Here is a 15,935-nt window from a genome sequence, read left to right on the forward strand (position 1 = left end):
ACCCTTGAATCGGCGGTGAGGGGGAAGAATTAAAACCGTTCAAGATCAAAAGGAACATGAGGGCTTTGAGAAGATCTCCAAGGGAAGCAAGAGAGGATTGAAGTTGATTCTGGCTTCCAGATGCTATCGTGTCATTGCTCTATTGAGTGGCAAGCCACTTATAGCAATTTGGTTGAGTATGACCTGCAACTCCACAATGATGATAGAGATGCTGCTTCTTTTGTTTAGGCTTTTAAGAGTTAGCCTTCTTAGCCCTAGGATTCTTAACTTCCTTCTTATCTTGCTTAAGGTGTGCTCCTAAGATAGATTTTCCTTTGTCTAAGTTCTCACTAGATAAAATAGTTTTAACATTATTGTTCTCAATTTCAACATTATTGTTAGGAGGAACAAAAACAGTAGTACTAGTAGAAGCAGTATTAGAGGAAGAGAAACCATACCCTAAACCTATTCGATTAGAAGCAGATTTCTGAAGACTGAACATCTCATCAAGCTTTGTACTTGAAGTCCTCTCCAATTGAGCTCTGACTTGAAACAGCTTCGCCTCAAGCTTCTTGGTCTTCTTAGCCAAGAAATTGTTCTCGTACCTTAATGCTCCAATAGTCTGATTTGCCTCATCAAACTTTGTGGACAACTTTTCACGATCAAGTTCCATATCACTGAGCTTCTTGGTGGTCAGCCTGTAAAGTTTCTCATATTTCTCAAAAAGCTTGTATAATTTCTCATAAGCTGTATGGATATCATCTTAATCATCCATCTTCTCAAACTTGGACTCCACCAATTCCTCTTCTTCAACCACATCTTCAACAATCCCATGAGTAGGATTAATAGTGGCAGTGAAGGCATTCAAGATTTTGTCATCCTCATTGTCGGAATCATCCTTAGGCTCGGTGTCGCTCAAGGTAGCAGCAAGTGCCTTGCTCTTCCCAATGCTCTTGAGATATGTAGGACACTCTTGTTTCATGTGACCAAAGCCTTGACACCCAAAGCACTTAGGTCCTGCGGGAATAATGTATTAACCGCCATCCTTTGCATCCTTCTTCCTTTTGTCTTGGATCTTGAATTGAGAAGAACTGGATTGCTTACGGTCTTTGTCGAAGCCCTTTCCATTGGCATTCTTCATAAACTTCTTGAACTACCTAGTGATGTAAGACTTCATCTTAGAATCTTCATCATTTGAAGACTCATTTATCTCACTGCTCTTGGCCTTCAGTGCCATGCTCTTGCCTTTATCGGTCTTGCCAATCCTAGTCAACCTTAGCTCGTAGGTTTGCAGATTTCCAACCAACTCTGTGAAAGAAATCTTGTCAATGTCAATCTTGGGTTTAGGAATGGTTTCCTTAAGATTGAAAGCTGAGTTCACTATATCCTTGAGCTTGGCATATAACTCATCGAACGACTCATCCTCCTCCATGTTAATCTCTTCAAAACTTGTAATGAGCCTCTGAAGCTTTGAATCCTTAATAGCTTTTGTTCCCTCATAGGTTGTCTAGAGGATGGTCCATGCTTCCTTAGCAGTTTAAGTGGAGGATATCTTCTTGAACTCCTCATTGGTGACCGCACTTGATCTTAGCATCATCCTAATCGGCCGACGCTTCCTTCGGCTTGGTCTAGCCTATCTCAATAGCTTGCCACACTTTCTCATCTAAAGACTGTAAGAAAGCTCTTATGCGTACTTTCCAGTATGCATAGTTAGTGCCATTAAATAAAGGAGGTATGATTAACGATTGTCCTCTATCCATGACAAACAGGGGTCAATGGATCAACACAGTAAAGATTAAACCCTAATCAGAGTGAGCCTACTCTGATATCACTTGATAGGCCAAAAATGAATTGACCCCTTGTGATAAATTAATCAATTAATTTAGCCAAGTGAATTAATTAAGTTAATTAACATGCAAATACATGGTAGCACAAACAAATCACCAAATAACTAAATATGCAGCGGAAAAATAAATGACATGGTGATTTGTTTACGAATGGGGAAAACCTAATGACAAAAACCCCACCGGGTGATTTTCAGGCACCACTCTCAAAATTCCACTATTATCACAACAAGCGGTTACAAGTAAAGGAATCCCAGTACCTTATACCAACCTACAGTTGAACCCTTACCCCAATACCCAATTGGACTTATTCTGTAATGACAATTTCCCCTTTCGATGCACGGCTCCCAAGTACGTGACTAACCAATGTGAGGATCCCAGTACGCGACTTCAATCACCAACTAGAGAAGGTTGTTGGCTGCAAAGTTCTTCAGTTCATCCCAATGATGAAGATCAAGAAGATGCTTGGTCACAAAACCCTATGATGTACATACACAACAACTTCTTCACAAGAATGATGAACTAGGGCAAAACTTTGTCTTTGGTTACAAATTGCTTGAACAAATTTTGCTCAACACTTGTGCAACTTGCATACCCTTTGACGGCCCTTAAAATAATCATTTTATATGTCTAGGGTTAGAAGAAAATAAGGTCCAAACATATAATCACGGATTAGAGTCAAAATAGAACTGGAATTCTGTTTTTCATAAAGCTCGACAGATAGTTGTCTGTAGAGGTGTTGTCAAGAAGCTGTCGAGCTTTAATGAACAACACTTCTTCAGCTTGAATCTTGGACAGACTTGCATGTCTTCAACACTTGATCTTGAAACATAGTTTCTTGAAGTATTAAACACATCCTAGATCTACCAAAATACAAGTAGAGTGTGTTTTGTCAAAAGATAAGCTAATTACATAAAATAGTGACATATGTTCCTAACAAGTGAATCAAATATGACTTAACACAATGTGAGTTTGGGAGTATGTGGTACCTCTTAAGAAGAAGCAAAGGAATTGACACTTAGTTATAGGTCTAGGAATCGAAGAAATGACTCCATGAGGGTCTTCCTACCAGACAAGATTTAGAGTTAGGGTACAGGATGGGAAGAGGTTAAGAACCCCAAGCCCGCCCAGCTGTAGCTGACCTTTATATATCGTTGCTTGATTTAGACATGAGGTAAATTTATCCTAGAGGTTCAAATGTGTGCATTTGCATCTAGACCTAGGTGCAGTCTATAGGTCATGTGAGACAATTTATGGAAAGCGATATAGACACGCAAGCATGTATGCATATAAGGAGTCATGGAAGGATTATCTAATTCATGGCAATGAACTTGAAGAAACGAAACATGGCATGGGAAACAACATGGTGAGACAACAGTAAGACATTTAATGTGTGTGCATGTGTATACCCAATCATGCATGTGCACAGGCGCATGGATGTAGGTACCAAACAAAGTTGTGAGTCTTACTCCAGATGGTGCTTAAGTCTTATGAGAAGCGGTCATTAATTTGAAGTTGAGTCTTCATTAATTGATATGTTTTTTCCCTTTATTAGACTTTGAGTTGTCTTTATTTAACATTAAGAGCTTTAAGACTTTTAAGGCTTAACAACGATTTGACTAATTAGGGTTTAATTGACTTGACTTCTGATGTTGCCATTTAAATTCATACCAATTACCTTAATTATATGAAGATTTTCTTTATTATACTTTTCTTATATTTGAATAGCCTATTATCCTTAAAAGAATTGAATACTAATTAGCTATTGACTTTAAGTTTAGAAAGTATTTAAGCCTTTTAAAGTTTGAATGTTTCCTCACATGTTTCTAAGACTTTTGGTTGCCTTATTAATTTTGAATTAGAATTAGAGAATGTATGAGAGAGAAGGGAGAGAAAGAACTAAGGTTTTGAAATGTATAAGGAAAAAAAGAAGAAGAGTATTTGATATTTTGCAATTAATATCACACAAGGAAAGAAACAAAGATAGTTAGAAATATGTATTAAAAATGGATTAAAAGAAGGATAGATAATAAAACATGACATTAAAGATAGATAAAACAAAAAAAGGAAGGAAATCTGGTTATGGTCCAAATTGGCATACGCCGAAAGAAAGGTGTGTATGCACTCTTTTATCGGAGTACGCACTTGGGATTCAAAGCATATTTCTAGAAAAAATGACCAAAACAATAATTCTTGCCGTCTAAAAGGTGTGTACGCCAGGATATGGATGCGTATGCATCTCATCCTATGCGTACACTGTTAGGATTAGTGCCCTTAAATCCTATTATAAGATGCTATGTATGTTATTATGTATGACATTATGTATGACTTAATGTTGTGATTAATAAAATTTATTTATTATTATCTAAAATAATGGTAACATGAATATTCGGACATTATCATATAGTCCATGAGATGCATAGTATGTGATTTGGTCACAGAAGATATAGATCACAAGTTCTTTGTAAACTTAGAATTTTGGTTCGTAGTCGGTGATGAAATTGGGCATATCATCTGCGAAGCCTATAACATATCAACTAAGATGATTTGTCTTTATCATGGAAGTGGAAACTTTTAGTTAATATGTTTTAAGAGTTAAGACATATTGAACTGGACCACTGTGAGATTTATTATTCTCCTAACGGCTGTCAAATGTGTTAGTTTTTAGACCCCTTAAAACCACAATCAGATTAACCTAGGTAATTAGCCAAGTGATTATTTAGTCCAAATTAACAAAACTAGGTTAACACAAATATATCATATCAATGTATAGTAGCGGAAAATAAAAAACACAATAATATGATAACCTAGGAAAACCAAATCGGTAAAAAACTTGGGGAGGATTTAACCTAGCTATCCTCAAGGTAAAAAACAAATCCAATAGAAAGAATCGAAGTTTATACAATAAGACTTACAAGCCCCCACGCTCGACTTCTTATTGCTACCCATAAGTAGAACTTACTGACACGACCACGTGCAAGCTCCAAATCCATAGACTCCTTCTTTCTTTGGCCTTTGCAAAACACAAACACCCCCGTTTGTGACTTTGAGATCCCACTCAAAGGTTTAGCAACACAAACTCTCCTGTTTGTGACTCCAAGACCACCCTTGAAAGTTTAGATCATCAGCACCTTTGATGACTAGAGAAGGCAGCAACTTCTACAATACCGGATCTTGAGATTCTTCAAGGAATAATACCGGTAGAAGACATAAGAGAGTTTTTTAGGAACAAAACCCTAAATACAAAAGAGGTACACTCTTTTCTCTCTGAAAAGCCACTTAAAAACGTGCTTAGGGTTTTCTTTACATAATGGGAGAAGTAGATTAGAAACCCTAATCCTTAATGGGCTTAAACTGCTGTTTGGGTTTAATTAAAATTCTGCAGATACGACTTTCGATCAATCGAGCCTATCTTTCGATCGATCAAACCAGACAGATTATGAAATCTTCTTCCTGCAGCTTGTATGTTCTTGAATCTTGACTTGAATCACCTTGAGCATTGTCTAATAATACTTATAGACTTTAAGATCTATATCTAGACAAGTTTGTGTTCCAATTGTTTTAAACATTTAGAACCTAACAAAATGAATAATAAATCTCACGATTTCTATTTGCATGAACTCTTAATCTTGAGAGAATAATGGACCTGATCATGAGGTGTAGGTTACTTTGATATATTAGGAGTGAGATCTAAAGTTACGATCAAAACCTTAGTATGTTGGGCAGCCACATTTAGTGTTGATGGAACATATATTCTCAAGATAAAATTCATAGTCTCTTAACGGAGATATAAAATATTCCCTTGAGATAAGTTTAATAGATTCAATTATTCAGAGAGTTAGGTTTAACCACTTTAGTAAGAAATTACTAAAGTATATATTTATGAAATTGGATTTCATAAATATATCAATAACTTAAAAGATTAAACTAGGTGCTCAAAGATTAAGATGTAGTAATCTTCAAAGTGGCAGTCTACATTCATGACTTTATATTACTATGAATATTTTATGAAGGGGTTGCATATATGATAAAGTCTTGGGATATAATTTATTAATAAGGCTTAGAGTGCAATTATATTTATATAGTAGTATTAAATATAATTAATGGTAACTTTGGACTTGTCAAGAGTTGACAGAAATGCCCAAGGCCCATTGGAGCTAGTGTCTTATTAGTCCCTTTTGGTCCCACTCCAAGCCACATACTAAAGCCCAATTGGAAAGGCCCAATAGGCCAGCCCAATTAGATAATCAATTAGTTATAAAGGGAGAAACATACAAAATTTTATTTTAAGAGAGACATCATTGTGAAATGGTGTGTATGTGTGAGTGAAGCCACTCGATTATTCTCCCTTGGAAACTGATTGAGAGACCACACTTCTTGGGCGTAAAATGGAATTGGAGTGAAGATTAGAAGTGTTCTCAAGTACTTCTAATTTTTTGTTTTGAATTTCACTGCAACAAGGTACGTTATCTTGTTCTTAAATTCTGAAATTTACATAGTGCATATTATCAATCATGAATGAAATAGATTTATGTTTGTTGCTTCCGCTGTGTGTTTTGTATGAGATACAAAACCAGATTTTCCAACAATTGGTATTAGAGCCAGGTTTTCATATCATGTTTGTATAACATGTGATTGAGTTTTAGAATTTAATAAAACCGTTATCTTTGTGTTTTCAAATTTCTGCATAAAGTTATTGTTCCATAAACTCTATGTGCATTGATCAATATATGCGATATATTGTTTTGCATGGTTCCGAGAGGACACGGCTGTAACTTTTGTTTTGTGCCGTATGTTTGGTGTTTGTATTGATCGAGGACACCATCTACACATCTTGCAAATGGATTTACTTTTGTTATGCACGACTTGGATATTATTGGCAGTTGTGAGTAGTTATTGAATGAAATTGAAATAACCTTCACGTGCATGTATTTAGTTATTGCACCGCTTGGCCATCTTATAAGCATTAGACAATTTAATATTAATTACCTTGATGGCCATCTTGCATGTGTTAATAGTTTATAAAGGATTCATCCACAATATATATATATATATATATATATATACATATATGGATTCATAAGCATTCGGATTATTGATATAAGGTAGTGATACAATGTTTCTAGCATGTGTTATATGCCTTGGATGTCTTGGATCCGTATATTAAAGTGTGTTTCATATGTTGCAATTTATATGGAGATACATGGATATCTATGCTATCTTGTTAATGCTAGGATTATGAAATTTATTCCTAATGAGATTAGGATTATGCTTTCAAGGTTTCTAGCATTATTATGGTTCTTGATCTTAAAAACCTTTAATTTAAAATATCTAGTGGGAGAGAGATACAAGGGTTGGATCTCACGGCCTCCATTATCAGTTCATAGTAGTGTGGGGTAAGCACCTCATCTTGGCGTATATGCCTTTTGATCCCAAAGGAGGGTGTTTACTTCATAGTACTACAAGATTGAACTTACCCGTTTAAAGTAGTGTGGACAAGCACCTTGTCTTGGCGTATATGCTTCGCGATCCCAAAGGAGGGTGTTTTGTTCCCTGGTACTACAAGTTTAAACACTATAAAAGGAGATGAAATGTGGCTACACAAGATTCTAGATAATGGTGTACACTAGACTAAGTGTAATGTTAACCTCCCAAAGGAGCTATGTCATTATTACTTAGAGGCTAAAGGTAATACGGCATATTATTAGTGTTTGATAAGAGTTATCATGATAGCACTAATAATGAGAATAGTTCTCAATCAACCATAGCGTTTATAATATACTTGCTACCAAGGAATTATAGACATGGGATTGGGTTGTTGTTGCATATTTTATATTATGGTTTTATTAAGGTTCCATACTATATGTTTATATGCTAAATTGATAATGTCTAGTTTACTTATTATATTCATGTTTGTTATTTTCAGATTTAAAATCATGGCATCATTTAGCCCATTTGTTGCTATTCTTAGTCAAAACAAATTGACTGGATCCAACTATGTTGACTGGAAAAGAAATTTGGATATTGTTCTTACTGCTGAAGAGCATAAATATGTGCTTACTCAACCATGTACTCAAGGATTAAGATGTAGTAATCTTCAAAGTGGCAGTCTACATTTATGACTTTGTATTACTACAAATATTTTATGAAGGGGTTGCATGTATAATAAAGTCTTAGGATATAATTTATTAATAAGGTCTAGAGTGCAATTATATTTATATAATGGTATTAAATATAATTAATGGTAACTTTAGACTTATCAAGAGTTGACAGAAAAAGCCTAAAGCCCATTGGAGCTAGTGTCTTATTGGTCCCTTTTGGTCCCACTCCAAGCCACACACTAAAGCCCAATTGGAAAGGTCTAATAGGCCAGCCCAATTAGATAATCAGTTAGTTATAAAGAGAGAAACATACAAAATTTTATTTTAAGAGAGACATCATTGTGAAATGGTGTGTATGTGTGAGTGAAGCCACTCGATTATTCTCCCTTGGAAACTGATTGAGAGACCACACTTCTTGGGCGTAAAGTGGAATTGGAGTGAAGATTAAAAGTGTTCCCAAGTACTTCTAATCTTTGTTTTGAATTTCACTGCACCAAGGTACGCTATCTTGTTCTTAAATTCTGAAATTTACATAGTGCATGTTATCAATCATGAATGAAATAGATCCATGTTTGTTGCTTCCGCTGTGTGTTTTGTATGAGGTACAAAACCAGATTTTCCAACATACACATTTCGAGGTAGATTAGGTTTCTTACATGTTCTCAGCACAAACAAGGGAAATGAACAAAACAAAGAGCACAAAATATATTATGTACATACAAAACAACATATTAATACTTAAGAAAAACAAGAAACATCAAGAGAACATGAATTAAGGAGGAGAGTGTGGATCACGGAAGGATCTACATCTCCTTCTCATAGCACTTACAGTGTTGTTGTTTTTGATTGGCCCCTTGGTTGAAATCGAATACCATAGTTGTATGTGTGGGAGAATAGGTTGAACTACTTGATTTAGGGTGGATTGGGATGCCCTAAATGATTGTGTTTGCAAGCTTGAACCAACAAGAATTCTAATATGGATGAGAAAGAGACTACCTTCAAATGACGAGATCTGAAGATCAATCTAATTCTCAACCTTTCTACCCTTCTAGCCTTAAAACTCTAGGTTTAGGTATTCTAGCAAAATTTTGGCAGAGCTTCAGTAAGGTTTAATTTTCTGACCCTTTGGATGTTAGAAATGGGATTATATATAGGGAAAGGGGGTAGTTAGGGATTGATGACATGTTTGGGCAGCCAGTTGATCAGGCTGGTTGCCCTAGAATCTCATCAAAATTGAAATGAAGTAATTTTAGGCTTTCTATCCAGAGAGTGCGTATGCCACAGATTAGGTGCGTACACATCATATACTTGGCGTATGCACTCTTTGTAAGTCTAGGCCAATTAGGACAAATTGTCTTTTGGGCTTTGGTCTTCTTACCTATTTTCACAATTGGGCTTGGGCTTGGATTGTAATGAGTCATTCTTAGCCTTGTCATCCTCATTGGGTTCCACACACAATGTTGATCATTTTAGTAGCGATTTGATTTCTTGCCATTAGGGTTGGGGGGCTTGGATATAGGTCGGAACAAAGTAGGGCGTCTACAGGTAGTGATAGAAGGACTACATCAAATAATTTTTTAAAATTGAAGGATTGAATTGATTGAAAAATTGAAGTTACATGATTGAATTAAATTTCAGGCAAAGTTAGAGGGTAAAAGTTAAAATTTAGCCAAAAAACATTATTATTGGTCCTTTATTTCATTTTGGGATGTCTCAAAATGTAGTCATCTTTGAAAAGTTAATAAATAAATTTCCTAACTTATCATTTATTTTAAAAGTCATTACCATTCTTTTATGAGAAACGGTAATGGATGCCCTAAGAGCATTGGTTTATAAAATATTTTTAGAAAATTTTATAGGGAAAAAGAAAAACAACTGACTTTTTAAATAGCTTTTATATGTCTCATGAAATGGTATTTTAAAACTTTCTTAAAATAGTCCATTAATTAAAAATTTCTCTAAGGACACCCGATAATAGTAACCTTCTTTTATTAGAGTTTAAATCAATAGAGGTAGTTCTTTAAACTTATACCCTTTTAACTAGAAGACGATACTTTAATGATGTTCCATTAAAAGTTTAGCTTTCTAAACATGATCAACAATATTGGATAGAGGTAATATTTATTGAGAAAAGTTAACGGATGCCCTAAAGATATTGATTTATGAAATATTTTTAGAAACTCTTTATGGAAAAAGAAAAAAAAAAAGTAATTAATTTTTTTGATAGCTTTTTATATTTCCCATAAAAGCAGTATTAATTTTTTTTTTAAATAGTTAATTAACAATTGTTCTCAGAGCACCCGTTAACAGGACCTATATTCATTTGTTGTCATCTGACTTTTCTATCCCTCTGGCAAACATACTTGAAGGAAAATAAAAAGTTTTCTTCTGCTTTCTTTTCAATATTCACGTTAGTTTTCATTGTTTCATGTTCCTTCCTCTGCATCAAACAGATGACATTGAATTCTGGACAGCAAGAGTATCAAAATTGATTATACAACCATGTAAATAAATAAATAAATAAATAACCAGTTATCAAGATTCTAGAGTCATTAAAAAGTAAATCATACCAGTTTGGATTGGAGGGAAAAATACAGAAAAAATATTTTTATTGATGATTTTTTTTTTTCTTTTTTTGAGAAACAAAATGTACAAAGGAGAGAGAATGATAATTTGAATGTACATCAAAGTTGTCCACATGGACCTCATATAGGAGAGGGCACAGAGGGTAGTATATATAATGGTATATATAAGGAAAATACAGAGATCACACTTTCCAATTTTATTTATTTATTTATTTATCTTACATATTTATTTTATTTTATTTATAAAAAAAAACAAGTTCTTAAGGTGGCAACTCAAAAGCTTCAATTACTCTCCTTTTTCCTTCTTGCCTATAAAATACTTCCATATACTCCTTGAAACTATATTTTCGATACTTTGGAGGGTGCTCTTCATCAATCAAATCCTCAATTGGACCGATCACAGTGTCATAATTTGGGTTGTAGAACATTCCTAATGACAATCGCGGCAACAACTTGTTGGTGACAGCCCTATGTCTCACACTCTGGAACTTTCCATTACTAAGAACCTACACAAAAGTAAAAACATAAGTAAAAATAATAATTTTTAAAATTAAATTTACAGTCCACTGACAAATTAACTACCAGTTAAGTAGACATATATATGTGCTTGATTTGTACTACAAAACTAGTAATTTGGTAAATAAAATTTTTTTTTCTATCATCAGAGTTATTTGTCCTGATAATCGAAAATAACGCTATCCACTAGAGCATGATAGACCCTCTTTGCTAGTGCAAGCCTATAAGTCTAAAGATATAACAAATTCCACAACTGATTGAGGTGGTAATTTGTTGATGGTAGATAATAAAGTAGCTGTCATAACCTTTTGTATGGTAATGCTGTTTGAGCAGTCACTTCTAGGTGCTTTTGGTGAAGAAACCGCGAAATGGATTTGCGTTGGTGCTATTGACATAACTCAGCTATCTGTGGCTGGTACATAATTTTTGTCTATTTCCAATATATATATTTCTTTAAAGAATTTATTTATTTATTTATTTTTTTTTTTTTGTTGAAGATATATTGCTTTAAATAAATATTGTTTGTTGCTGATGCTATGTCACAATGTATTGAACGATGGATTGATGTTACAGGTTATCTGCTAGGGGCTGGTAAACAGCATACTATGCTTTAGCATTACTTGCTTTGATAATACCACAAGTCATTTTTCAGGTAAAGCACTTACAAAGGTTCTCCACCGTAGAAGTTAAGGTTCAACATTGAATATTTAGAGCTTTTCTTTTGCTGTGGTTGAGTATTTGGAGTATTTAGTACTTTCTTTTTATTGTAGCCGCATTTTTTTAACTGCAGCTATTAAAATGCAACTATAGACCTATTGGACCTATAATTGCGATGTATACCATGCATATAAACGCGGCTATAGACCAAATGAGGCTATAGCCGCGTTTTAATACAATTCCAAACTCTTGGTTTTAATTATAATCCTAAATTTTAAATACTTAGAAGAATAGAGAAAAAAATTATTGAATTCTATATTCTTTTTAAAAGCAATCAAGAAAAATGAGCATGAATATAGTATATTGCTATACTCTAAATATTTTTAGATTGACAAAATATTATAGCTTACATTTATGGTAGATTTTGTATAACAATTTCATTAGTTTATAACTGTTTATTTATTTATTATTAAAATTTATTAAAATTTTTCAAATTAGCTTTTCTGTTAATGTTTCTCCTCCTAAACTAAAACCATAACTCTGTCACTGGTTATAGTCCTCATTTGGTTATCCATTTGGCCTTTTTTATAATAAAAAATTAATTAATTTTTTTTAATTTAATAGTTGGCTTCTATTAAAATATAAATTTTATGCTAATTAATCTTGTATATGTAGAGTTATACACTGCTATATATACTATAGCTGAAATGTGTATATTCTTAGTACACATAATGTGTAACTATCACAGACAACCTTTAAAGAAAAAACTGAAAAATGGTACGGCTACCTGAATTTGATCAGCCAGATTGATGACGAATGCATTGGGCACAGGATCAACGGGCAACCATTTCCCATCTTTGATCACTTGGAGGCCAGTCACTCCCTCCACTTGTAGGAGTACCGCTATAGAACCAAGATCATTGTGTTCAGGCAACCCAATTGTGAGCTCGGGGTCTGGACATGGTGGATAGTAATTTGCTTGACAGTTAAGGCGAGGCCTCTCACCTATCCTCCTCTTTAAACAATCATTCTCTAGGCCAAGCCCTCGGGATATCAAGCTCAAAAGTCTATCAAACAACTCTCCAATCTTCCTTGCATACTCAGCAAAAACTTCTCTACATATATAACAATCAAACAAAAGAAAACATGAATCACCCAAAAAGTTATTGAGTTAATTTATAATTATATATGCAATCAATCAAATATAGGCTAGCTTTGGTAGAGGAAAAACAAAAAGTTTGTAAAATGAGCCAGCTGAGATACCGATACTGAGGAGGATTTGTGGGTAACAAATGAGTAAAATCTTCTGTATGATGCCAAGGGTGTGAGAAGGTCTCATTCCACATTTTCACCTTTTCTATGCCTTCATACTTTTGGACCTTTTGGTAATAGTTGAGCACTTTCGCTTGCTTGGTATGATCTTTTGTAACATATTGTGCCCTAACCACAGACAACGTTTTTTGGCATAATTCTTTGGGGACTCCATGGTTGATAATATGAAAGAGACCATATTCCTCACAAGCTTGTGATATTTTTGAAACTAACGGGGATGGCCCTTGACCATCATCAATATTATTGTCATTTAAGTCGATAATGGGAATTGAGGCAGAAGGAAGTACGTTTAAGAGGTTTGGCCTCTTGTTCACTGGGAGAACGAAATTAGGAGAAAGTGAGAGAGGTGTGTTATTGGCTAATTGAAAGGGTGTCATCTCCATGAAAAGATAAGAGAGGAGCTCTGGTTGAAGCAAAGAGTCGATCAAGACTGCCTTATATTATACCAAGAAACGTGTTTTTGTGATCTCTATGTGAACAGAATGATATTTTGGACCAGGAAAAATTGATTTTGATTTTATTAATGATATATGGCTCTGGATAAAAGTTCCTTTAGTCCCATGTTTTTCCTCGCGTTTTAGACTCCCATTAATTAATAACATTAGACTTCCACTAAACTTACTGTACAAAGGTAGTATCCATTTGGAATGTCATATATTATTTCTCTCTCCTTCTCTCATCCTTTCACTCATTTCTATTGAAAAAATAAAAACGAGAAAAAGAGAAATAAAAGTAGCTAGGAAACCAGGGGCCCAGCCACATTTTGTTGGGGGGCTTCTGTTATACAATATATAATTATCAAATACTTTAAAGATTTGGCTTATAAAACAGGATTATTGGTCTCTCCAATTATTTGAGTCCAACCACCCCTTCCTTCCCCCACCACCACCACCACCCCCCCCCCCCCAAAAAAATGTTTCTTCAAAAATAAAAATAATTGTTTGATTTAGTCCATTGGTGCTCTTCAAAAAAAAAAAAAAAAAAATCAAATTTGCCAATTGGGTTATTAAAAAATAAACAAATTTGTCAATTGGCCTATTAATAATAGATAGTGTTTGTTTTCTAAATTTTATTTTTTATTACAAAATTTACACTTGTATTTATTAAAGTTTTGAATCATTCATATCTTTGAAGACTTTCATGATTCCATTGAATTCTTTTATTCACATTGTAGATCATTTTGTAATTTTAATTAAAATGAAAATTGTTAGAATTCAATATAAAGATGGTAAAAGATGACTTTTGTTTTTTAATTTTAATTTTTGATGAATGATCCTCATTGAGCACAAATTTATAATTATAGGAGATACTTCATTTTGTATTTGTTGATATTTTTGTACATGTCTAATATCAAACCCAAACAACATTTTTCATTGGAGTTCAGAAGATGATAAGTTCAAAGGTGATAACTTTGTATACAATATATTTATGAGTTATGACTTACTCTAGTATATAAATATTAAGTGTATATTTAGCAACAAAAAAAAAAAAATTAAAGTATATATATACACACACACTTAACTAACTCTTTACTAAAGGCCAAGGGTCTTGTAGTGAAATTATTTATCAAAAAAACCCTTTACTAAAATTGTCAGGCCTAATGAATAAGAAATTCTCATTAAACCCATCTCAAGGGGATGTTTTATGTCCCTATAAAGATATTATGGGTTCCGTCTTAAAATTTGTGTTCTACTACATTATATGTGATTGTCCAAAGTACTGAAGTTTTAACCATGCAAGATCTCATTCCAATATACATCAAAGAAATCAACATTTTATGTGTGAGTTCACCGTCCTCTTAGGATTGGGAGTCTATGAAAATAACAATAGTGAGATTTATTTGTTTAGGTAATTGTAGTTAGGCGAACAACTTAGAGAATATTTTTAGAAACATTTTATGAGAATAGAAAAAAGCTATTGATATTTCCTAAAATGATCAATTAACAAATATCCTAAAGACACCTGTTAACCGAACCCTAACAAAATTATAACGGAGGATTTAAATATAGGAAGTTTTGTACAGGGATCCTTGTATAATTTAAATTCAACTAATACATATATTAGAATAATAATGTGAGAAAATGTAGACTTTCAAAACCTTATACAGCAACATTAAAAAAAGTCATTAAAGGCCAAAGACCTTAATTATATGTGCGAGGATTTGAAGCCTCAATGTCTTCCTTAAAAACACCATGTAATAACTAGTTGAGCTATAAGGCTCTTAGCTATTATAAAATTTAAAATCAATTAAAAACTATGCTAGAATTATGAATAATAATGTGAAAGGATCTAGGCTTTCAAAACCTTAAATGGAAATATTAGAAGAAGTACACAAAAATTTAAAAATTTTCATTTTCATTTTTCTAAATATGGAATTTCATAATTCTTATAGTTATTAATAGAAATTTCTTACGATTTTATTTGTATATAAAACCATCTATTATACAATTTAAAGAAAATAAGACATGTCAAAGTTCTAATAGATGGTGTATATATATATATATATATATATATGACACTTTTTTGTTATTCCTTTATTTATTTTTTATTTATTTTATATTGTTATAGGCACAATAAGTTTTAAAAATACTTAAGTTGAAAAAAGAAAAGAAAAGAAAAATATTTTTAAAAAGATTGGTAAGTTTTTAGTGGTTTTTATTTGGGCTCATAATTAGTATCACATTTTTAACTACCATTAACAACTAGTCATCTTGGCAATTGTGAACATTTTGTTAAACATTTTGTACCATAGAATTATTGCAATATTTTATGTCTAGTGTCACTTTAATTAGTGAGTTCCATATTTTACACACAATAATAATAGTAATGATAATAATAAATTAATAAATAAATCTACTTAATGTTCACATACAACCCTAAAACCCCAAAGTCATCACTATCTTTCTTCTTCTTTTTCTTTT

General features: G+C 33.2%; 1 protein-coding gene across 1 annotated transcript; it reads right to left on the minus strand.

Annotated features, from left to right (window-relative positions):
- Window positions 1–10,769: 10,769 nt before the first annotated feature.
- Window positions 10,770–13,444, minus strand: LOC115981142 (protein DMR6-LIKE OXYGENASE 1-like). The gene is made up of 3 exons (XM_031103321.1): window positions 12,946–13,444; window positions 12,470–12,797; window positions 10,770–11,015 (listed from the first exon to the last, which is right to left on the minus strand). The coding sequence occupies exons 1-3, from the start codon at window positions 13,395–13,397 to the stop codon at window positions 10,770–10,772; spliced, it is 1,026 nt and encodes a 341-aa protein (XP_030959181.1). The 5' UTR covers window positions 13,398–13,444.
- Window positions 13,445–15,935: the final 2,491 nt, after the last annotated feature.

This window comes from Quercus lobata, chromosome 3 (genome assembly GCF_001633185.2).
Source record: "Quercus lobata isolate SW786 chromosome 3, ValleyOak3.0 Primary Assembly, whole genome shotgun sequence".
NCBI lineage: Eukaryota > Viridiplantae > Streptophyta > Magnoliopsida > Fagales > Fagaceae > Quercus > Quercus lobata.